Genomic DNA, 25,349 nt, shown 5'->3' with positions numbered 1-25,349 from the left:
TGGCATTTGATGAGAAAGACTGGGGGCTCTGAGTGAGGAAAGATGCTGGCAACAGTCTCTGCATGCTCTCCTGCAGTCATGGCCTGCCTCGTGGGCTTGTGGCTGCAAGGTCCCCATTAACTGCTTCCACTTGTGGGCCAAGAGCCCAGTGCCACTAAACACAGAGGGGTGTCAACAAGTAAAAGCAGGTGCCCACCCTGAGGGCTGGAGAATGAAGTTCATTTGGAGCTAATTTGGGAGAACTACTCAGTTATTCTCATATTCATCTGTTTCTCAAAGTAAAAGAATTGCACCCAGAAAGTCTGGGGTGAGCCAGAGACTTAGGGCTGCAAGCTTGGGTTTCCTGATATGTTGTCAGCTCATCAGGGCCAAGTAATGATGCAGCTGCCTGAGCCCACGTCTCAGACTCACCAGCTGTGCTCTTCTAGCAGAGCACACCAAGGCCTATGTCTTCTGAAGCTCTTCCACCTCTTTTTACACCTAACACTGTTATCTGATCCAGATTTAATGACTCCACAACTAAGAGCAGCAGGTATATACTGGTTAACTTTTCTCCTTTATTTTGGTTCACCTGGTAGCCTTGTGAAAGGAGCAAATTTTCCCCAAGCATAATTTGCTTCAAAAAATTGAGACAAATAGGAAATGTCACCAAAAAAAAGAAAAAGGAAATCACTGAAATGACTTGATCTCATCTGACCTTTATAATGTTTACCTGCTAAAAAGATGCTTTCAAGACCAGAAGAAAAATAGGGAAAATGCATCAATTACTAACCTCGCTTTTCCTCCCTATGGCTTAAATCAAAGGGGACTGAGTTCAGGGTAACCTTCCACAACTCTGAAGGGCCTTATCAGGGATTTTCCTTATGGTCTGCAATAAGTACAGTAACTCTGACAGGTGCATTTTCTGCCAGAAGACAACTATTTGAGTGAGGGGCCAAAGAGAACATTAAATTTCTCAAAGCAGCTCCTGTGGGGAATCCCAGGGCCAACAAGGGTGCACCTGCGTGGCAGATCCCTGCAGTCAGGTACCTGCCTCGATGAGAAGATGGAGAGGTGTCCCCATGTCCTCATCCAGGTAGTCACCAGGAGATGTTACTTAGAGCCCAGTGATTAAGGAGTAGGGAAACTTGGCTGTCAATCCTTTTAACAGCTGTGTCTGTCTCCATCTTCCCCACCTTTGTCTGGCATCTCTGGGACCCTGCTGGGACATGCAGACCTGGTATCCCTTGCCCTCTCAACCCTTCGTCTCCCCACTCTGCAGTCATTCTCCCACTTCCCTCCCCTCCCTCCACTACCCCAGCCAGGGCACAGTGACAGGAAACCATGCAGTGACTATGTAAGAATGTCTCCTGTCTACAGCAAATTATCCCAGCTTGTTGGCTAGGAAATGGGCTCCAAAATGCCAACTCAGTCAGATAAAATGCTGAAAAACTCAAAGTAGGTTTGTGACATCACATTCATAAGTCAACATGAAACATGGTTAAATTCCTTTTTTTTTTCCACCGAATTTATATGAGGTATTTTATTTGTCCTTATATTTAATCTCTGCATCCTGAATTTAGTACATCTACCTTTGGTTAAAAATTATCTACAGTCCGTACCTTGTAAATAACAAGGTTAAACTTTACAGAGAAATGTCATGCATAGGACGTTTAAGGGTCTCATGGTTTTCAGGTAAACCTCTCTGTCCACTTCTGAAGTTATTCTAGTGCCATCTGACAATCCGATAAGACAGGTGACTCCAAACAAGTCCTTTCCAGCACAAGTAGGGATTTCCAATGTTCGGACTTAAAATGCAGTTTTTTAAAAAAATGATTTTTTAAAAAACTATCATTTTTAATTACAACAGATGGGTTCTATGGCATTAGAATATCACAGTAATAACTAGCACTGTTAAAGTGAATGATTATCACACTGAAGCATATTGAAAAACACTATCAAGCCATCTGACTTATAAATGTTATGCTGAATATAGTCATAGTTAGGGAAGTTTCACCAGGAGAAACCCTATAGTTGATCTTCTGCTGAACCAATACTCGATATGCTGGCTGACATTTCACTCTGGGACTCCTGAATGAAGCAGAACATGAACATTGATTGGTCACCGACTGTAACTGAACATTCGCCCTGGAGAAGGAACTGTGTTCCAGAAAAGGTCCTCCTCTTTGCTCTTGTCTTATTAGCACACCTGGCTGAGGGGTCAGACTAGGTGAGGGTGACAGCGGTGACCTGGAAGAGACCCAAGTGAATTCATTCACGAGAGTCAGCAAGACCCCTCAGGCAGCCCTCGAGTTACATCTCAGAGATCCAAGTGGCCTTTGCATGGCAAGCCACGGATAAGAAGATGTGACCAATACCTGCTCCCTAACAAGGCATCTTTTGGACCACTTCGGGTTCACATGGAACTGCACAAATTAATCACGTTCTCGGCCACAAAGAAAAGCTCAGGAAGTTTTAGAGTAGTATAATAGAGGCTATGATCTGAACATACTGCGATAAAATTAGGAGTTTTTAAAGCAAGGGGGGAAAGTCCTGTGTATCTAAAAACTAAATAACCTCTGACTTAAAATGAAATCAAAAGGGAAATTATAAAATATTTATAATTGAGTATCAAGGAAAATGCTACAAGTCAAAATGTATAGAACATGGCTAAAGCAGAACCTAGTGCAAACTGTACAGCTTTAAATAAATTTACCAGGATAGAAGAAATGCTGAAAATAAATCATCTCACCTAAAATCCAAGAAAATAGACCAAAGAACAACAGAGCATATCCAAAGTGTAATTAAAAAAAAAATTCTGAATTCTACTGAAACAGATATTTTTTTCCTAGATTTAAAAGCATAAAATTCTTATCCATGTGGCCGTGAGTAGCTGTGCAGCCAGACTGTAACATGATGTTCCATTAGTGTGTCGCTCCTTTCTCTCACCACTCCCAACAAATTTTCTAAACAGGAAAAATTAATGTCATTAGAAAATGGATTCAGTCAAGCAGCCTCTCACATAAAAACTCTAGAAAATGTCTGGGTTTGGTGAGCAGCTTCTGTCCAAAATGAAGAATTCTTTGGTTCAACTTCCAGCAAACTCCTTTTAAAAAGAGCCCTGTGTCTGCCTGAAGCTTCCAGATTAACGTGCCTTATACACATTTTGTTTCCAGCTAGGACGAACACTGAGGAGCCCTTTCATGAAATTTGTAGCCCACGCAGTTTCTTTCACAATCTTCTTGGGATTGTTAGTTGTGAATGCATCAGACCGCTTTGAAGGCGTGAAAACCCTGCCCAACGAAACCTTCACAGACTACCCAAAACAGATCTTCAGAGTGAAAACTACGCAATTCTCCTGGACGGAAATGCTCATCATGAAGTGGGTCTTGGGTAAGCAAGTCACTCTGTCTTTTATTCTCTCCTCCTCTAATTGTTTTAGGCCCTTCTTAAACTCTGACTTCAGAAGCTCTTCTTCTCTTGAATGCACTCTTGACAGACAAAATGGTGAGGAGATGACCAGCACAGAAGTCAAAGTCAGCCTCTGTCTGTGCTGGTATAAAAGGTGCACAGACCTGCAATATAAATCCCAATTTTGAAAGGATTTGTTTGGGGGAATTCATTCCATACTTTTCATTATATGTGTATTGAAAGTGACTATAAAGTGTCTGTGGGGGGGGGGGTCGGGGGGGACATGTGGTCTTATTCGTTTAAATATAGTCTACTAGAAGCCTAGCAGCTCAGATGGTAAAGAATCCGCCTGCAATGCAGGAGACCTGGGTTCATTCCCTGAGTCAGGACGATCCCCTAGAGAAGGGAATGGTTACCCATTCCGGTATTCTTACCTGGAGAATTCCACGGACAGAGGAGCCTGCTGGATTACAGTCCATGGGGTCCCAAAGAGTCAGGCAACTCAGTTAGTTGACTGAGCAACTACCACTAGTAGCCTTAGGAAAAAAGTATAAGAGTGCAAGTTTAAAAGACATTTTTTGTTACCACTGAATACTGATACATAGAAAATTACCAATAACAAAAATCTAAAAAGTTAGGGAACTAACATATTCTCATTATCTGTGCTAACGAACATAATGAAGCTGTGAAATTCCTCTTTGTGGTGATATTTTGTGCTGTCAAGGTCCGCCACTAGAATTGCCAAGGAAATTATTCCCAGGTGTCTCAATGACTAGCCAAGACAGAGTATCTCCTTTTCCATAACTCACAAGAACTATTACTAGTAGAAATAAGCAAGATAAAACAGACAATGGCTAAAACTGTACATGGTCAAATGTGTTACAGATTTTTCTAACACTGAATTGATTGGTTAAAAAAAAAAAAATCAGACTTTGTAAGAAACAATGAAAAATTGCAAAAGTTACAACCAGTGATATTGTATATAACCAAAACTTGATCAATAAATTATAAGATTTACATCAAAAAGATTTGAATTTGATAAGAATGTTTTGAGTAAAACTAAACCAAAAAAAGACAAAAAATGTATGCAGTATCAAGATTTGATCAATTAATTAAACTGTCCTAATGATATTCACCACCACCCACCACCCCACCCACCCCTAATTGCCTTTCTTAACAACAATTCAGTATTGGCATAGCATTCATCATGTTTATGTTCACAAACATTGAGTCAAAACATATTCAGGGTCAAAGTGTCTGCACTACCAATCAACAAATTCACAGAAGAACAAATACTTGAAAAGACAGCCTAACACCTGCCCTGTGCTAATTACATGACTGCACAGTGCCACGTGTTCAACCTTTCTGGCCTAAGAGCACAAGAGTTGAACCACTGAAGAAGATCCCATAGACCCCCAAGCTGGGAACAACTTGGAATACGGCCTTTAAGCTGCATCTCTCAGTCATAACAAGGTAATGAGGAGAAGAATGGTTTGACCCAAAGGGCAGAAGCAGGAAAGCATGCCATGCTTCCCAGGAGCTTTTAATCAACCGGCAAGTCTGCAACCAAAGGCTCACTTAGTGGACTTGCCGACACTCAAGTTGCAAAGGAACAGTAAAGCCTGTTGTAGAGTGAGTTCTGTGGCCTTCCACCGTTCAGAGTCTATCCTCATTCTCCCTAGCATAACGCCCCCACCTCCAATTTAACTAAATTAAGCACTTTAACACTAGGTACTTTGCAATGGTCTGAATGTTCGTGTCTCCCCAAATTCATATGCTAAGACCCTAATTCCAATGTGATGGTATTAGAAGTAGGGCCTCTGGGAGGTGCTTAGGTCATGAGCGTGGAGCTCTCATGAATAGGATTAGTGTCCTTTAAAAGAGACCCCAGAGTGTGCTCTTACCCTCACTCTGCCACATGAGGATACTGCAAGCAATCTGCAACCCGAAATGTTCTGGCACCACGATCTTGGACTTACAGCCTCCAGAACTATGAGAAATAAATTTCTGTTCATAAGACACTCAGTCTGTGCAGCTTTGTTATAGCAACCCAAATTAAAACAACGTTTAAAAAAAAAAAAAACTCATATGTTGGGTTTATGAATAAAACAAAGGATTTACAGCACCACTCACTCATTCACCTCATAATCCCACCTGGACAGCAGGTATAAGACTAGCGAGTGCAAGCATATTCCCCCTTAAGTGGGTATCCTATCACGTGTTCCCATGATTCTCCTACTAGGTCATGACGTCATCCTGATTCCATATTTCTCTTCCTGGGTGTCAGGGCATTATCACAATAAGAGGGAAGTATCTCTAGCTACAGAGGTCCCAGCTTCCAGCTTCTACCCATCAAAGCAAAGCTGAATTTTCAAGACTGTTACATCATTAGTATTATGAAGGGGAAGGCTTATTTTTCATTGACCTACTTCCTGTTACATTTGAGACAAAAGAAAGATTCTAACTACTTTTTCTTACTAGATTATATTTTTCAAACTTTTATTGTAAATAATTTTAAGAATTGGAAATATCAAGAGAAGATTATAATGAACCCTTTGGGCCAATCTCTCATCTTCAACAATTAGTAAATCAACGCTAATCTTTGCTTCATCTTACTTCCCTTCTCCCAACCCTGTAAAATTTTGAGTCAAATCCTAGGTATCATAAAATTTCATTTACAAACATTTTGTGTGAATCCTAAAAGAAAATTTCTCTTTTACTTTTTTCCAATCTTTATGTGCTGCAAGTTCACTGACATTTTTTCTGAATCATCTGTGATTTTGATCTTCAACCAATGAATTTTTCATTTCAAATATTGTATTTTTCAACCCTTTAAGTTCCACTTGGTTCTTTCTTATAACTTTCATTTCCCTCTTTGTGGTACTTGTATTTTCCTTTAAATCCTTGAACATAATGTATGTATTTATAGTAAGAACTGTTATAAAGTCCTAATTTCATCATTTCTATCATTTTTGGGTTATTGACTAAACTTTCTCCAGACATGGATCATTTTTTCCTATATCTTGGTGAGTTAGTAATTTCTGATTGAATGATGGACACATCCCATGCTATATTGTTCAGCATCTAGATTTTATTGTCTTCAAAGAGATACTTTGTTTTATTCTGACAGGTTGTTAAATTCTTACAGATGAGTTTGGTCCTTTTCAGACTTTCACAGAGTGGATCTGGAGAAGCTTTACAATAGGATTGATTATCCTTGTACTAGAGACACACATCTGGGGTCACTACTAAATGGCCTCAGTAATCAACAAAGGCTCTCAATTCTGGAGGGTCAGAACTCAAACATCTCTCCACTCTGGGTGAACAGTTTCTGAGCCTTAGAAATGATTCAGCTTACAGCTCTCTGGCTGTTGTTTATACTGTTTTACTCTATGCATTCATGACTTAATATTATGGGAACATTCAAAAGGATTTTACTTATGTAATTTACTTATGTAAATTTCTGGACTAGTTTTGTGTTTGGTTTTGTGTTTTTGGTTCTGCATAGTACATTTCTCTCTCGAACCCTGCCATATAACATCTAACCACTTCAACCTTCCTGAACTCCAATCTCTGCGTCTTCAATTCATTGGGACTGCTTCTACGCTTCTAGGATCCCTCTCTACACCCTGCACATTGAAATGTGTCTCCGATAAAAAAAAGACAGGGCTATCATGTGACTTATCTTGCTTGTTTCTCTTCACGAAGGATCACAGTGCTGTGCTATTTCCAACATCTGAAAATAGTTTCTTTTTTTCCCCAGTTTACTGCTTCACCATGACAGATAATAGAAATCGGGATTCTTTTTCTAAAACTGAACTATAAACATAAAAGAAAATGAATAATCCATTTTCAAATACCCAGTCAGTATTCAAATTTCTTTGAGAAGATAAATTGAATAAATACCTGCCTAGCTTCCTTTCTCTCCTCCTTCAGGCCTCTGTTCACATTTTATCTTATCAGAGGAGTTGAGCTGGTAAGAGGAAGCTCTCTCACCTACCCCCTTTGATGAGATGAAATATGAACAGAGACCTGAAGGAAGAGAGAAAGCAGGCTTTGCAGGCATCTGGGTGAAAAGCATTCCAGAAAGACAGTTCAGTATCTGTTGGCGGCTTGGATTCAGCAGCAAGCTGGCAAAGTCTGAGGAACAGCAAAGAAACCAGTGTGGCTGCGACAGAATAAATAAGGGAAAGATGGCGGAGGAGAGGGCACAAGGCCAAGCAGGGCCAATCACGCAAGGCCATGGAGGCCATGGAGGCCATGGTACAGAGCTGAGATGACTAGAAATGGCTGGGTAGTTCTGACCACAGAAGTGACATCCCACAACTTCATTTTCTAGTGGATTGCAGGCTGCTGGGTAGAGAACAGATGACTCTGGAATAAGAGCAGAAACAGGGAAACCAGTTAGGAGGCCACTACAGTAATTCAGATGGAAAATGGCTGATTTTGAGGAGGTAGTAGAGTAGGTTATATTTTACAGGTAAAATCAATCATAGTAATTGCTACTGGATTGTCTGTGGAGTATAAGAGAAAGAAGATGGTCAAGGAAAATTCCAAGTGTTTTAGTTCAAAAGGCATAATAGAGATTTCCTCGAAGGCAGGAACTGCAGCCATGAAATTAAAAGACTCTTGCTCCTTGGAAAAAAAGCTATGACAAATCAAGACAGCGTATTAAAAAGCAGAGACGTCACTTTGCTGACAAAGGTCTGGCAAGTCAAAGCTATGATTTTTTCCAGTAGTCATGTAAGGATGTGAGAGTTGGACCATAAAGAAGGCTGAGTGTGGAAGAATTGATGCTTTCGAACTATGGTGCTGCATAAGACTCTTGAGAGTCCCTAGGACAGCAAGGAGATCAAACCAGTCAATCCTAAAGGAAGTCAATACTGAATATTCATTGGTAGGACTGATGCTGAAGTTGAAGTCCCCATACTTTGGTCACCTGATGCAAAGAGTCGACTCACTGGAAAAGAACCTGATGCTGGGAAAGACTGAGGGCAAGAGGAGAAGAGGGTGACAAAGGATGAGATGGTTGGATGGGATCTCAACTCAATGGACATGAGTTTGAGCAAACTCTGGGAGATAGTGAAGGAAGGGGAAGCTGGAATGCTGCAGTCCATGGGGTCGCAAAGAGTCGGACACAACTGAGTGGCTGAACAACAGCTAAGGCAGGAAAGACCAGGGAAGGAGCAGTTTGAAGAAAGACATGGAAATCAAGAGTTCAGTTGAGATTATCTATTAGATCTCCAAGTGGAAATGTCAAGTAGCAAACTGGATATACATGCTGAAGTTCAGAGAGGCTGGGGTTGGAAACATTATTCGGGCATGTCAGTCCATTAAAAGTAAATTATATGCAATACCTCAACTGTGAATGTGAACGGATGAACCGAGGACCAAGCCCTCTGGCACAGCAATATTTAAAGGATGGGGAAACAAGAAGAATCTTATCCAGCAAAGGAGACTGAAGTAGGAGTGGTGTCCGAGAAGCCAACCAAAGTCACTGTGTCAAGACCCACGGACTGATCACTTATGTTGAATGGTGCTGACAGATCAGGTGACAGGAGGCCTGAGGATGGACCACTGACTTCAAAAGCGAAGTTCCTGAGTAGCGAGAGGGGATGGGACCCAGCAGGCCAGCAGAGGGCTGGTCCTCAGCAGGAGCATGGACCCTTCCTCTACGGGACCAGGAGGAAGGCGGCGTTGAGGGCACAGAGCAGGTAGCCTGGTAAGCGCAGTGGTAAAGGCACTTGCTCGTCTAAGTTTTCAGTTAGCACTGTTTCCATTTTCTCAGTTTTTTCCTCCACAAATCCATTCTAGTTATTAAGCATTATATTATATACCAGGCACTGTGCCAGATTCCAGGGAAGCAGCTCTAAAATAAGACGAATATTATCTCGACTCTAAATACTTCCTGGAGCTCTTTAATTATTTGACGTTGCGACTACTACTAACAACCTGTGAGAGAAACACACTGAGCGCGGAGTTCACTGTGCTGTCCGAGGGCAAACCCTAAGGTCCACAATCTCATCTCATCTGCCTAGACTTGGAGAGGCCTGAACTGGCCTCAGGCCCTTACTGAAAAAGGCCTCAAACACTACTCTCGAGCACTGCCAGGAGAAACACAGAAACACAGCTCACGGTTCTCTTCCCCCAGGACTCATGAATGTGGTCCTTTGGACAGACTGGCTATACAAACACCCAAACCACGACTCCCTCTCCACCAGCGTTCGACAGGACTTTAGGACCCTAACAAGTTCAACTGGCTCCTGCAGAGATGGAGAGAGGGGCTGATCACAAAGAGGTGAGGGGCCTTGTCCAGGTGCCCCTGCTTCTGCCCTATCACCCCTGTGCCCCAGCAGATGCTCAGCACAGCAGCTAGATCCGCTGAAAATGTAATCAGATCGTGCTACTTTGCCTCCAAACTCATCAATGCTGTCCCAGCTCCCCCAGCGTGAGAGCCACTCTCACTGTAAAGGACTCACACCTCCACCCCTGTGCCCTCATCTTCCACCACCCCCATCCCTCCACCCCTGTGCCCTCATCTTCCACCACCTCCATCCCTCCACCTCTGTGCCCTCATCTTCCACCACCCCCATCCCTCCACCTCTGTGCCCTCATCTTCCACCACCTCCATCCCTCCACCTCTGTGCCCTCATCTTCCACCACCTCCATCCCTCCACCTCTGTGCCCTCATCTTCCACCACCTCCATCCCTCCACCTCTGTGCCCTCATCTTCCACCACCCCCATCCCTCCACCTCTGTGCCCTCATCTTCCACCACCCCCATCCCTCCACCTCTGTGCCCTCATCTTCCACCACCCCCATCCCTCCACCTCTGTGCCCTCATCTTCCACCACCCCCATCCCTCCACCTCTGTGCCCTCATCTTCCACCACCTCCATCCCTCCACCTCTGTGCCCTCATCTTCCACCACCTCCATCCCTCCACCCCTGTGCCCTCATCTTCCACCACCTCCATCCCTCCACCTCTGTGCCCTCATCTTCCACCACCTCCATCCCTCCACCTCTGTGCCCTCATCTTCCACCACTCCATCCCTCCACCTCTGTGCCCTCATCTTCCACCACCTCCATCCCTCCACCTCTGTGCCCTCATCTTCCAGCACGTCCCGCCTCCCTTGCTCTCATTTAGCCCCACTGGCCTCCTGGCTTCAAACTGTTTCTGCTTCAGAACCTTGACTTAGGCTGGCCCCTCGGCCTAAGAGTTTTCCCCATGAGCAGTGCCATGGCTTGCTTCCTCACCTCCTCAGGTCTGTGTTCTAAAGTATCCTTTTCTGAGTGAAGCCCTTTTTTAACTGACCTGTTTAAACACGTAAGGTCTCCCACTCACTGCCCCCCTAACCCCCTTCTCTTTTTCTACACGCTTTCCTCTGTTTCTCACCAGGCTCCTCTGTCCATGGGATTTTCCAGGCAAGAATACCGGAGTGGGTTGCCCTTTCCTTCTCCAGGGGATCTTCCTGAGCCAGGGATTGAAACTGTGTCTCTTGTGTCTCCTGCATTGGCAGGCAGATTCTTTACCACTGTGCCACCTGGAAGCCCCAATTAATATTAGCACTCCTGTAATCAAACAAATTGTCGCTCTTTTCATCTTCTGGGAGTTCCCACTCCATGTGGATATCTGGTATTCCCGATGACTCTTTCAGAGGCCACACAATGTGATATGATCTATTGCTTCTCCAAATCTCTACTGGACATGTGGGTTGTTCTTCTGCTGTACAAGTCTACGGAAGGGTCACACCCAATCAGAAATATATTCTTCCTGAACTCCAGATGCTTTACTTGATTACCAGCAGACTTTTGAAACACTTCTAGATTATAAATCCAGGAGATTTAAAGTAAGGGCAGAGGAGATGGAAGCCACAAGGAGATTAAGACTACATGCAAAGATAGAAGGAAAACCAGGACACAGTATCAAGGAAGACACAATAAGAGCATGACATAGGAAGGAGAGACAAATTTGCTAGTAGACATGTGTGTTCTCTAGAGCTGTAAGATGACCTCCTTTGGAAAGGACCAAACAAACCAGAGATCATAGATCCTTGGCCTGAAGAATCTCCGACATCAGTTTATACCACAGGAACATATCTTTCTTGCCTATCTCATTAGCAGTCATTAGCAGTCACTCCGAAGAAGGCAATGGCACCCCACTCTAGTACTCTTGCCTGGAAAATCCCATGGACGAAGGAGCCTAGTATGCTGCAGTCCATGGGGTCGCTCAGAGTTGGACACGACTGAGTGACTTCCCTTTCACTTTTCACTTTCATGCACTGGAGAAGGAAATGGCAACCCACTCCAGTATGCTTGCCTGGAGAATCCCAGGGACGGGGGAGACTCGTGGGCTGCCATCTATGGGGTTGCACAGAGTCGGACACGACTGAAGTGACTTAGCAGCAGCAGCAGCAGTCACTCTGGGGTAGAGGAAAGAGCTGATAATCCATTATGTGAGTTAGAGATTGTGGCTATACCAATGCTCACCAAAGGACTATAACATTTGTGGTCTGCAGACAGCCATGGAGCTTGGAGGGCAGGAAGCCTCTCCACTATGCATGTCACTGCTCCATCTAGGAAGAGAATTATGTCATGAAGACTCTCTCGACCCAACTCTTACAGAAAACCTGGCAGTGTTTTCTTAAGCAGATACCCCAGCTGAAAGCCCAACTGAGGGAGATGTAAGCATCCAGCAAAGCAGGAAACACCTTAGACAGAAGAGGAGGAAAGAGCCTGAGGCCAGTTAGCAAGAGACCCAGACCTCACTGTGTCCCTTCCTCCTTGGTGGCTCTGCCTCTCTAAATTTCAGCCTTCACGTGTATAAAATGTGAGGATCAAGTTGCTCCCTCACCCTACCCATCGCAGATTACAAACTCTCTGAGGGCAGTGCTAAGTCTTAGCTGTGGAATCATACATGTAAGTTTGACCAAGAATAAAACTGCAAAAGAAAATGGGCTGTGTTTCTCACCTGTCATTCCTTTGATGGTTTCCTCATTTATTTAGGTAAATTCCAAACAGACTACTTCAACCAAACTGCCAAAATTTCTCCCAGCAAGTCAGACCACGTTACTGCTCTGCTTATTACCTTGAGGGGCTATCTGGCTGCTCAGGGTGACTACCTAGACACCGAGCTGCCTGGTCTCCCCCTCATGGCCTGAAGGAGGGCCTTTCAGGATCTACTGGACCTTCACTAACCTTCCCTGCTGCCAATCTCCAGCCCCTTATCCCTACCAACACTTAAGCCGTACTGAGCCTCCTGCTGCTGCTGCTGCTGCTAAGTCGCTTCAGTCGTGTCCGACTCTGTGCGACCCCATAGACGGCGGCCCACCAGGCTCCTGTCCCTGGGATTCTCCAGGCAAGCATACTGGAGTGGGGTGCCACTGCCTTCTCCGCGCCTCCTGCAGTTTCCTAGAATAATCTGTTCTCCCTCATGTCCACGGCCTTTCTGCCCCTACTCCTTCCCCAAGCTAACTCCTCATGCCAGGAGTCACCTACTTCATTCAGTCAGAAGTACGTTATTACAGGCACTGTGTTGGGTCTCGACTATAATACTGACTGCTCTTATCCCTGTGTGTCCACACAGTCTCCTGGACATTCTTACTACAGCATCTGTCACTTTGTAGCACTACTGTTTGTAGACACACCTGTCTCCAGCACTAGACCGTGTTTGCTAGGGAATGGGGCAGCACCTTCTTGGCTGCTGTACCCCCAGAATGGTCCCTGGCACAAAGTCGGAGCTCAACACTGTCCATTAGGTGGTGAATGAGTTCCTGAACAGTGACGTAAGTCTGTGCCTAGTAGAGAGCGTGCGGGGGTTTTGGGGTTGGGGAGCGACAGTGCAGTGAAAAGAGGGTCCTGAACTCCCTGAGACTCTGGATAATTTACTTGTCACCTTTGTACACGAGTCTGTCCATCAGTAAAGTGGAGATAATTAGAGTAGGTACCTACCAGGCTGTAAGGAAGCTTTAGAGTTGGAAAAGGGCTTAGCACAGGGCCTGGCACCTAGAGGGTGCTCAACAATGATTAGCTACTAAAAGTCAGAGGAGATGATGAGCTTTGTTAGAACATTTTTGAATCTATTAATATCATCTCCTTGCCTGGAAAACAAATGAACCTTAAATGAGCCCGAGGCCCAGATCTGCTGCTAAGGACCTGCCATTGAGCTGGAGTTTGGATGTTAGGGCTTGAAGGTTGAAGGCTTCTCGGCATATTCTACCACCTGTGAGTTAACAGAATGCCTAAGTCCCAACTCAATAATCAGAAGGTAACCCAGAAGAACAGACAAGCCTCCCAGGAGGTAGTCTGGGGGTCCGGGGACAGTGTAGAGAAACCCGATGTAGAAGCAGGGGCTATGGCCATTTACGGAGTTCACACAGTTAAGTCTCACAGGAATCTGAAGGGGCAATCCCTTCTGAAAAGCATCTGAGGCAGGGATCGGGGTGAACAGTCTTTTGAACTGTCAAGCCCCATATCAGCAGCCTGCAGGCCTTACTTAGAACCTGCCTGAATGAAAAGCTACTCATTTCCCTGAAGGCTTCCCAGCATGTCCCAATCTGTTCCCCTGCCAGTCATCCCCGTTAATTACCAATGACCTTGCTCTCTGGGCTCCAGACATCCCTGAGTGAAGGGGTTGCCTGAAGGAGGCTCCAGTGCCCAACATCCTTACCCTCTAAGCCCCTGGGCTGTATATACTCATCGGACTGACATGCTAGGGGCAGGAGTCCAGGGGGCTCAGCTTGGATATAAAACGCTGAACTACCCTCAGCACCTTGGAAGCAGGAAACCTAATTTCACTCACTAAAGTACTTAATTTCACACATTTCTTTTTTTGTTAAGCATTCCTGTTGCTCAAACCCTTGGGCCCATGCTACTTTTACTCATGGCCTTGGAATAATTTAAATTAGTCTGGGTAAGTTAATATGCAAATCTGGGAAGACTGACGTGGGCACTGGACCATGGAGGAAATGCTTTGCAATCCCCAATGAGGTGCCTCTATGTTGGTAAGAAAAGTCAGTTTACTGTAAATAATTTGCATTTCAGATTTACAGAACTTTTAGTGCTGGAAATTACATCAAAATTTCAAGAAAATCAAGGAACTTATCCAAGGTTACACACCCAATAAGTGACCAGGGTAGAACTGAACCAAGGGCTTCCTGAATTAAGGTAATTGATAGCCTGTAATTTTCCTTGTGCTCAGCTAAAAGCAGTCCACCAAGACATTAGGAATTTTAATTATCAGGGGGAGGGGGCAGGCACATAGAGGAAAGAAACAAACATTATTTTTTCCAGCTGTAATGGTTTTTCCTGTAACATACTTTAAATACCTATTTGAACAGGCACAGATGAAAGTACATTTCAGTGTTAAGGAAATTTTACTTCACTGAATTACCACAAAAATTTTCAAAGCGTAAGCTTAGGAAGTAAGGCTTTGTGAAGATAAAAAGCGGGAACGACAAGGTGTGTGTGGTGGTGGGAGTCTTGTAAAAAGATTTTCAATGTTTTGGGTCATTTCCTTTTGCGGAGACTCCAGTTTGATACAAACGTGCAGATCTTAGAATCTGTTTCATTCAACAAAGCCACAACTTCTCTAAACAGCTGTGGGAGAGGCAGGAGGAATCTGAGAAGACAGGCCATCCATGTTTGATGCTCAGGAGCCAGGAGGGTGCCAAGAGGCTGGCGGTGTTAACCTGTAGGGAACATGGTCAGTGTGCTGGAATCGTCTCACTAACCTACCAGTTAGTGATTCTTTTACCAGATTAACCTAAGTAAGCAGGTGACGTGTAACGTGGCATAACACAGAGTGGGCTAGTTCTGCATCAAATCTTTCCTATGTCTGAGTAGCTATAAACTCTTTGATGTTAATCAGAAAACATTCAAGAGTCTTTTTCCTTAATTAAGTGTTCGTTGCTCAGTCTTGAGTCTTTGTGACCCCATAGGCTGTAGAATGCCAGGCTCCTCTATCCATGGGATTTCCCAAGTAAGAATACTGGAGTGGGTAGCCATTCTCGCCTCCAGGAGATCTTCCCAACCCAGGGATTGAACCAGTCTCCTGCATTGTAAGGCAGATTCTTTACCATCTGAGACCCCAGGGAAGACTTTTCCTTCATTAGTTGCTTTCAACCCCAATTCTATGTCCTGGAGGAGCAAAGACCATAGTGGTCAAGAGCATGGATGCTAGGGCCAGACCTTCCAGACTCAAATTTCAGATCTCCTGCCTCCAATCTGGCAAATATCCTCACTATGGCTAAGGATATGTTAACTGTAAAACTGGGATAATAACAGAATGCACTTCATAGGATAATTGTAAAGATTTGAGGGAGTTAATACACATACATATAATATGTACACAGTATGTATATATGATAATAAATATGTGTATTACAAAATGTTTATTATCAAAATGTTACTGAATAATTTATTTTTAATCATCTAAACCAATTTACTTTTAATAATCAGTGAAGATAAAGGTAGAGAATAGCACTATTCAATACGAATATAAGGCAAGCCACATCATAAGCCACAATTTAATTTTAAATTTTCTAATAGTTACATTATTAAAGCTGAAATTAATAATAGACTTTATCTAACCCAATATATCTAAAATGTTAGTATTTCAACATGATTGAGATTTTTTAATTGTTGAAATATTTTTACATTTTTTGTATCAAGTCTTTGAAATTTGGTGTGTCTACACTTTTATGTGTAGCGTCCCTCAATTTAACTGGCCACATTTGGAGTGCTCAGTATCCACATGTGACTAGTGGCTACCATATTGGATGGTGCTGGTATACACACTCGAGTTATCAGTCTAGGCGACATCATGAGGCTGACCTGGAGGCGGGGTGGGGATGCTAGCAACATCTTGTTGAATTCTACATTGTATACTATGCAACAATGAAGATGTTATAAAGGAGTAAGGGAAAAATTAAAAAGCAAAAACTAAACAGCTGCAGGAGAGGCAGGAAGAACCTGAAACATTCACAGAAATATAAAGGAAAGCAAGTTAATCAGGGAATTAGGAGAACTGGGTTCTAGGTCATAAGTGGGACCTTCAGAAAACCCTTTCCCATTCCTGGACGTCAGTTTCATAATACTTAGTTTAGAACTGTATGATTACTTATAACCTTCCAGTTCTTAAAATATACAAACGTCAGCCATTATATTTCTAATTATTACCTCCAAGAATCTATCAACAGATGAGAATTCTCTCCTCACACCTGGAGATGATTTATCTGTACGCAGGACAGGTGGCACGAATTCTTGCAGCCTGAGACTTTCCTAACTCTACATCTGCCTTTGAAAGCATATTTCTATGCGCTGCTGGCTCTCAACATTCCAAGCTCCAAAGAGCTTATTACATTTACACCTGCACCCTGGTTCCTTCCGTGGTCCCTATGGTCACACACACCCTGAGAACTAAAAACAATGAGCCTGACCTTCTCACTCCCCCGCAGGAATGATCTGGTCCGAATGCAAGGAAATCTGGGAGGAGGGGCCGCGGGAGTACGTATTGCACCTGTGGAACCTGCTGGATTTCGGGATGCTGTCCATCTTCGTGGCCTCCTTCACAGCGAGGTTCATGGCGTTCCTGAAGGCCAGCGAGGCCCAGCTGTACGTGGACCAGCACGTGCAGGACGACACACTAAACAACGTCTCGCTTCCGCCGGAAGTGGCCTACTTCACCTACGGTGAGTCAGAAGTTGCGGTGAGGATGAGTCTGCAGGTGTTCTGCTGCACGTTGATTGGCTGGTTTGCAGGGCGTGGCCAGGAGCTTGGGTGCTCGGCAGTTGGTGGTTTATAAGGTCCCTGTGGCCCCCTATGGTCTTTTCTGCTGTCAAAGCAGACACTCCTCACCACCTCCCAAGGAAGTCCTGGTCCCTGCAATAAACTAGCAATAGAATGTGGAATTAATAACTATGAGAAATGTATCCATTTGTGTTGGAAAGGATGGATTTGTTTTGGAAAGACTCTTGGAGCCTCCGTGAGATTCTTTTCTTTTTTCTTTTTTTTCTTTTGAAGAAATCTCATTTTTTATGTGGATCCCGGAGTTTTTCCTTCCATATTGGATCCATGTGTTCTGTGTAAGAATAAGTCTTGCTTTCCCAGTTCAAAAGTTATTTTCTCATGGAAAGATATGTTCTTAGAAGATGCCTTAATTCTTTCAAATCACAAGGCCATACAATGTGAGGTACTAGACTGAATTTTTAGTAATAATAGTAAGAGTTATGGCTTCCTTGCTGGTTCAGATGGTAAAGCGTCCACCCGCAATGCGGGAGACCCGGGTTCGATCCCTGGGTTGGGAAGATCCCCTAGAGAAAGAAATGGCAACCCACCCCAGTATTCTTGCCTGGAGAACCCCATGGACAGAGGACCCTGATAGGCTACAGTCCATGGGGTCGCCAAGAGTTATAAAAGTTATAGCATTTATCGAGGACCCACTTAGATGTCAGGAACTGTATAGACATTTTACACTATAAACTTCAGTTCTTGCAATCCCATGGAAAGGTTATTTTTGTTGTTCCTATTTTATTGATGAAGAAACAGGTTTTCATGGCATGGTTTATAATGTTCCCAGAAATACAGGATTGCCTTGGATAGCAAGGGATCCTTGTTCAACATGAAATGAAAACCATGCAGAATGGCATAGCCTTTATGTTCCCAGGCTTTAGAGTTAGAGAGACCTGAACTCAAATACTACTTCTGCAGCTTACTGTAAGGACTTGTTTGCTTAATTTTTCTGACCCTCAATTTTCCTTTATGTAAAAGTGCGATAAGGCATACGTCAGAAAGTTTGTGTTGAGGGTTAAATAAGATAGTACACACGAAGAATTTTGCACTGTGTCCTGAAATATTAAATGCTCACTGATAGTAACAGTTATTATCACTAGTATCTCTGGGGTCATTTTCTTGCTCATTATATCTTCTGTACTAAAGGAGAAAGATGAGTGGGGGAGAAGAAACAATAGATATGTGTTGTTACCAGTCAATTAGCTGGACATTACAGTGGCAGCCGCTACATCATGAAGGCTTGAGTGTCAAATGTCCCTGTTATATGAAAGCCACATGGTGCTGTGACCACTGAGTCTTGATCCAGTTCAATAATGATCTGCAGAAGGTTGGCCCCTTAACATAAACGTTGAGTTGTTGCCCATATTCAATGTAGATTGAGGTAGGCAGATTATGTTAAATGTAAATGTGGGAAAACCCCCCCCCCATTAAGAAATGGAGTCTTGTAGTATTACAAATCATCCCCTCTTCATTTAGCAAATCCAGACATTTTTAAAACATGGGCTTGTATATTTTCTCTTCTATGCTGCTCAGGGTTCGTTAAGGAAAGATGAGAGAATCTTGATACTGCATTGAATACTTTTCTTAGGGATGTGATTTAAGCCACAGTACTGTTCACTCATGACTTCTATTCCCTTTATGGATTGTATTAAAGTCGCACCCAGACCAAAGCTTTGCACTTTATTGCCCTTGCGTTGTGGTTCACCCTGTGCCCTTGAAATCTTTTTCATCTCAAAGGCTTGGCTTGTACCCCAGTTATGGAGGCAGAGTGCCCTCTAGTGGTCATCCAAGCAGTGGTCCCTTCTAACTTTTACAGCACCAAGAAGGCAGGTGTTTTTCAGGTTGCAATTTTTTTTTCCTAGAAACAGCTGCAAGAGGAGGAAAATTCCTTTGTCTGAATTGTCGAATTTACTTTTACAACCATCAAAACTCTTAAAAGCCAATAAAAATGGAATCAGTTCAGTAAATTCTCTCAGTCGTGTCCAACTCTTTGTGACCCCATGGACTGCAGCACACCAGGCCTCCCTGTCCATCACGAACTCTCACAGTTTACTCAAACTCATGTCCATTGAGTCGGTGATGCCATCCAACCATTTCATCCTCTGTCATCCCCTTCTCCTCCTGCCGTCAGGCTTTCTCAGCATCAGAGTCTTTTCAAATGAGTCAGTTCTTCGCATCAGGTGGCCAAACTACTGGAGTTTTAGCTTCAGCATCAGTCCTTCCAATGAATATTCGGGACTGATTTCCTTTTGGATGGACTGGTTGGATCTCCTTGCTGTCCAAAAGACTCTCAAGAGTCTTCTCCAACACCACAGTTAAAAAGCATCAGTTCTTCGGCCCTCAGCTTCCTTTATAGTTCAACTCTCACATCCATACATGACTACTGGAAAAACCATAGCTTTAACTAGATGGACCTTTGTTAAAATGTAATGTCTCTGCTTTTTAATATACTATCTAGGTTGGTCATAACTTTTCTTCCAAGGAGCAAGTATCTTTTAATTTCATGGCTGCAGTCACCATCTGCAGTGATTTTGGAGCCCCCCCAAAAATAAAGTCTGATACTGCTTCCACTGTTTCCCCATCTATTTGCCATGAAGTGATGGGACCAAGTGCCATAATCTTAGTTTTCTGAATGTTGAGTTTTAAGCCAAATTTTTCACTCTCCTCTTTCACTTTCATCAAGAGGCTCTTTAGTTCTTCGCTTTCTGCCATAAGGGTGGTGTCATCTGCATATCTGAGGTCATTGATATTTCTCCCAGCAATCTTGATTCCAGCTTGTGCTTCTTCCAGTCCAGCATTTCTTATGATGTACTCTGCATATAAGTTAAATAAACAGGGTAACAATATACAGCCTTGACGTACTCCTTTCCCAATTTGGAACCAGTCTGTTGTTCCATGTCTACTTCTAACTGTTGCTTCTTGACCTGCATACAGATTTCCCAGGAGGCAGGTCAGGTGGTCTGGCATTCCCATCTCTTGAAGAATTTTCCACAGTTTGTTGTGATCCATACAGTCAAAGGCTTTGGCATAGTCAATAAAGTAGATGCTTTTGAATACTTTTCACTGAAACTTCTGACTAGGTCACTAGGATCTGATAACAGCTATCTTAGTAGATTATCTTAATAGATAACACCTATCTTAACAGGTTACAGGAGTGACTTTTATTATTACAGCTGAGGTTTAAAATAATAAATTATCAGATCAGATCAGATCAGTCGCTCAGTCGTGTCTGACTCTTTGCGACCCCATGAATTGCAGCACGCCAGGCCTCCCTGTCCATCACCAACTCCTGGAGTTCACTCAGACTCATGTCCATCGAGTCAGTGATGCCATCCAGCCATCTCATCCTCTGTCGTCCCCTACTCCTCTTGCCCCCAATTCCTCCCAGCATCAGAGTCTTTTCCAATGAGTCAACTCTTCGCATGAGGTGGCCAAAGTACTGGAGTTTCAGCTTTAGCATCATTCCTTCCAAAGAAATCCCAGGGCTGATCTCCTTCAGAATGGACTGGTTGGATCTCCTTGCAGTCCAAGGGACTCTCAAGAGTCTTCTCCAACACCATACTTCAAAAGCATCAATTCTTCGGCACTCAGCCTTCTTCATAGTCCAACTCTCACATCCATACATGACCACAGGAAAAACCATAGCCTTGACTAGACAGACCTTTGTTGGCAAAATAATGTCTCTGCTTTTGAATATGCTATCTACGTTGGACATAACTTTCCTTCCAAGGAGTAAGCGTCTTTTAATTTCATGGCTGCAGTCACCATCTGCAGTGATTTTGGAGCCCAAAAAATAAAGTCTGACACCGTTTCCACTATTTCCCCATCTATTTCCCATGAAGTGATGGGACCAGATGCCATGATCTTCGTTTTCTGAATGTTGAGCTTTAAGCCAACTTTTTCACTCTCCACTTTCACTTTCATCAAGAGGCTTTTGAGTTCCTCTTCACTTTCTGCCATAAGGGTGGTGTCATCTGCATATCTGAGGTTATTGATATTTCTCCCGGCAATCTTGATTCCAGCTTGTGTTTCTTCCAGTCCAGCGTTTTCTCATGATGTACTCTGCATAGAAGTTAAATAAGCAGGGTGACAGTATACAGCCTTGACGTACTCCTTTTCCTATTTGGAACCAGTCTGTGGTTCCATGTCCAGTTCTAACTGTTGCTTCCTGACCTGCATACAGGTTTCTCAAGAGGCAGGTCAGGTTGTCTGGTATTCCCATCTCTTTCAGAATTTTCCACAGTTTATTGTGATCCACACAGTCAAAGGCTTTGGCATAGTCAATAAAGCAGAAATAGATGCTTTTAGGGAGAGATAAAAACAAAATTCCTTTTGGCGTCTGTTTGAAGAATCTGAGTCCTATTTCATGCTATCCAAATGTGCTATTTATCTATAGAGAGGGCAACAGATGTATTGGAAAAATATCATTTGGTCCCCTACTTCTCTGAGTTATGACCTTGATGAGGACACAAAGTCCATAAATGTATCTCTTTCCATTTATAATTTAGAACGCACTACATGAAACTCTGGCAAGTAGAGGCCTGGCTTCCCTTACTACAGATCTCTTACCACCCTTTATTATTGTAATTGTTTGACAGAGTCTATGCAAATAAAGAACAAAATCCTTCCTCTTCCATCTCCCTTGGGAGCCAAAAAATCAGTATGTAATATCCTTACTATTTGCATTTATCTGGCTCTGAAAAGGACCCCATACCCCAAATCCAATCTTTAGAATGGCAATAATAGTACCTACTCTACAGGGCTGTTGTGAAAATTACAGCTAATGTAAGTGTAAGGGCTAATTTAGGTTTCTCTGTGTTTCTCCATTTAAGTTTCACTTAGTATTTCTCAACAGGGACGCAGTTGACTCGTTCAGCAGGGCAATCCTCATGGAGCAGGTCTGTCTGGAACACTGCAGGATATTAGCATCCCAATAGTACTCCCATTCAGCCACTGAGATGACCACGGATGCCCCCCAACACATACCATCCTAGGAGGAAGGTGCCACTGTCACTTGAAAGTCACTGTTTTCTGTCTTGACACATAGTAGGCAGCTTACTAAAGAACGCTGCTGCTCTCTACACCATCAGGACTACAACAGGAATACTGTACAGGTTTGCTCTGCTGTAGGAATACACGCATGGTGGTGCAGACCCTCGCCAGTGACCACAAGCAGGATCTCCCCAGCACAGGACAGGTCCCAGGACTCTTGCCACGAGGAACAGGGATGCCATAGCAATCCTGGATGACTGGTCACCACTTTTGGGTCCTTAGCTCACCCAAGGAGCAACTCCCAGACACACACTGTCTGGGAAACAAAACCCAGGAGCATCTTCTCAGGCAAGAACCTTCAGATTCCTGTCCCCCGTGTGTGTCGTCACTTCAGTCCTGTCTGACTCTTTGTGATCCTATGGACTGTAGCACTCCAGGCTCCTCTGTCCATGGGGATTCTCCAGGCAAGAATCCTGGAGTAGGTTGTCATGCCCTCCTCCAGGGGATCTTCCCGACCCAGGGATCGAACGCGCGTCTCCTGTGACTCCTGCATTGCAGCCACATTCTTTACCACTGAGCCACCAGGGAGGCCCCTTCCTGGCCCCATGTGAGCTCATTTGTTCTGATTTATGGCTAAACTTGTGGTTAGGATTTCATTCAATCATTTAACAAGTATTTAGCAGCACCTGCTGTAGGCTAGACCCTTGTCCCCAGGGAGCCCTGGGTGGTCTGCAATTTGTTTTCCAGCTAAGCACTTTACATATATGATTTTATTTCATCCTCATCATAGTTCTGTAAGGTTGATGATATTATCCCCAGTTTGCAGATGGGGAAAATGAAGCTTACAAGGTTCATTGGACAGCCTCTTCAATAAGTGGTGCTGGGTAAACTGGACAGCTACATGTCAAAGAATGAAATTAGAACATTCTCTAACACCATACACAAGAATAAACTCGAAATGGATCAAAGACCTACATGTAAGGCTGGACACCATAAAGGCCTTGGAGGAAAACATAGGCAGAACATTCTTTGACATAAATTATAGCAATATCTTTTTTTGATCCACCTCCTAGAGTAATGAAAATAAAAACATAAATAAGCAAATGGGACCCAGTTCAACTTAAAAGCTTCTGTACAGCAAAGGGAACCATCAACAACATGAAAACACAATCTACAGAATGGGAGAAAATATTTGCGAATAATGCAAATAACAAGGGATTAATCTCCAAAATATACAAAAGCTCATGCAGCTCTATGTCATAAAAACAACCCAATCAAAACTGGGCAGAAGATCTAAGTAGACAGCTCTCCAGAGAAAAAGTACAGATGGCCAAAAAGCACTTAAAAAGATGCTCAACATCACTGATTATCAGAGAAATACAAATCAAAACTACAATGAGGTATTACCTCACACCAGTCAGAATTTTGTTGTTGTTCAGTCACTCAGTCGTGTCCGACTCTTTGCAACCCCATGGACTGCAGCCAGGCTTCCCTGTCCTTCACCATCTCCCAGAGCCCGCTCAAACTCATGTCCACTGAGTCAGTGATGCCATCCAGCCATCTCATCCTCTGTTGTCCCCTTCTCCTGCCTTCAATATTTCCCAGCATCAGCGTCTTTTCCAATGAGTCGGGTCTTTGCATCAGATGGCAAAGCATTGGAGCTTTAGCTTCAGCCTCAATACTTCCAATGAATATTCAGGACTGATTTCCTTTAGGATTGACTGGTTTGATCTCCTTGCAGTCCAATGGACTCTCAAGAGTCTTCTCCAACACCACAGTTCAAAAGCATCAGTTCTTTGGCACTCAGCTTTCTTTATGGTCCAACTCTCACATCCATACAAGACTACTGGAAAACCATAGCTTTGACTATGGACAGATGGACCTCTGTTGGCAAAGTAATGTTTCTGCTTTATAATATGCTGTCTAGGTTGGTCATAGCTTTTCTTCCAAGCAGCAAGTGTCTTTTAATTTCATGGCTGCAGTCACCACCTGCAGTGATTTTGGAGCCCCTAAAAATAAAGTCTCTCACTGTTTCCATGGTTTCCCCATCTATTTGCCATGAAGTGATGGGACCAGTTGCCACGATCTTAGTTTTCTGAATGTTGAGCTTTAAGACAGCTTTTCCACTCTCCTCTTTTACCTTCATCAAGAGGGTCTTTAGTTCCTCTTCACCTTCTACCATAAGGGTGGTGTCATCCTCACATCTGAGGTTATGGATATATATCTCCCTGCAATCTTGATTCCAGCTTGTGCTTCATCCAGCCCAGCATTTCACATGATGTACTCTGCATATAAGTTAAATAAGCAAGGTGACAATACACAGTCTTGATGTACTCTTTTCCCAATTTGGAACCAGCCTATTGTTCCATGTCTGGTTCTAACTGTTGCTTCTTGACCTGCATACAGGTTACTCAGGAGGCAGGTAAGGTGGTCTGGTACTCCCATCTCTTTAAAATTTTCCAGTTTGTTGTGATCCACACTGTCAAAGGCTTTAGCATAGTCAATGAGGCAAAAATAGATGTTTTTCTGGAATTCTTTTGCTTTTTCTATGATCCAATGAATGTTAGCAATTTGATCTCTGGTTCCTCTGCCTTTCCTAAATTTAGCTTGAACATCTGGAAGTTCTCGGTTCATGTACTGCTGAAACCTAGCTTGGAGAGTTTTGAGCATTACTTTGCTAGCATGTGAAATGAGTGGGATTGTGTAGTAGTTTGAACATTCTTTGGCATTGCCTTTCTTTGAGGTTAAAATGAAAACTGACTTTTTCCAGTCAGAATGGCCATCATCAAAGGTCTGTAAACAACAAATGCTGGAGAGTGTGAAAAAAAGGGAACCCACCTACACTGATAGTGGGAATATAAATGGGTACAATCACTAACTAGGAATAAAACTACCATATGACCCAACAATCCCACTACTGGGCATATACCCTGAAGAAGCCGTAATTGAGAAAGACACGTGTACTGCAGTGTTCACTGCAGCACTATTCACAATAGCTAGGACACGGAAGCCACCTAGATGTCCACCAACAGATGCGGATGAATGAATGAAGAATGTGTGGTACATACAATGGGATATTACTCAGCCATAAAAAGGAACACACTTGAGTTCGTTCTAATGAAGTAGATGAACTTAGAGCCTATTGTATGGAGTGAAGTAAGTCAGAAAAACAAATATTG

General features: G+C 43.4%; 1 protein-coding gene and 1 long non-coding RNA gene across 2 annotated transcripts in view; one reads left to right on the top strand and one right to left on the bottom strand.

The window, feature by feature from the left end:
* The window catches only part of TRPC7 (transient receptor potential cation channel subfamily C member 7), a 144,100-nt gene that overhangs the window by 81,463 nt on the left and 37,288 nt on the right, over positions 1–25,349 (top strand). Inside the window, exons 5-6 of the mRNA XM_055549354.1 lie at positions 3,156–3,372; positions 16,845–17,078. Coding sequence (XP_055405329.1) covers positions 3,156–3,372; positions 16,845–17,078 — 451 coding nt within the window. The remainder of the gene's footprint in view (positions 1–3,155; positions 3,373–16,844; positions 17,079–25,349) is intronic.
* Positions 14,667–16,820, bottom strand: LOC129632815 (uncharacterized). Its single transcript, XR_008704676.1, has 2 exons — positions 16,567–16,820; positions 14,667–15,077 (listed from the first exon to the last, which is right to left on the bottom strand). It is a non-coding gene; the product is annotated as an uncharacterized LOC129632815 (long non-coding RNA).

The sequence above is a fragment of the Bubalus kerabau genome, chromosome 1, assembly GCF_029407905.1.
Source record: "Bubalus kerabau isolate K-KA32 ecotype Philippines breed swamp buffalo chromosome 1, PCC_UOA_SB_1v2, whole genome shotgun sequence".
Classification (NCBI taxonomy): domain Eukaryota; kingdom Metazoa; phylum Chordata; class Mammalia; order Artiodactyla; family Bovidae; genus Bubalus; species Bubalus kerabau.
Note: the sequence above shows the minus strand (reverse complement) of the source record. Positions and strands in the feature narration are given on the sequence as shown.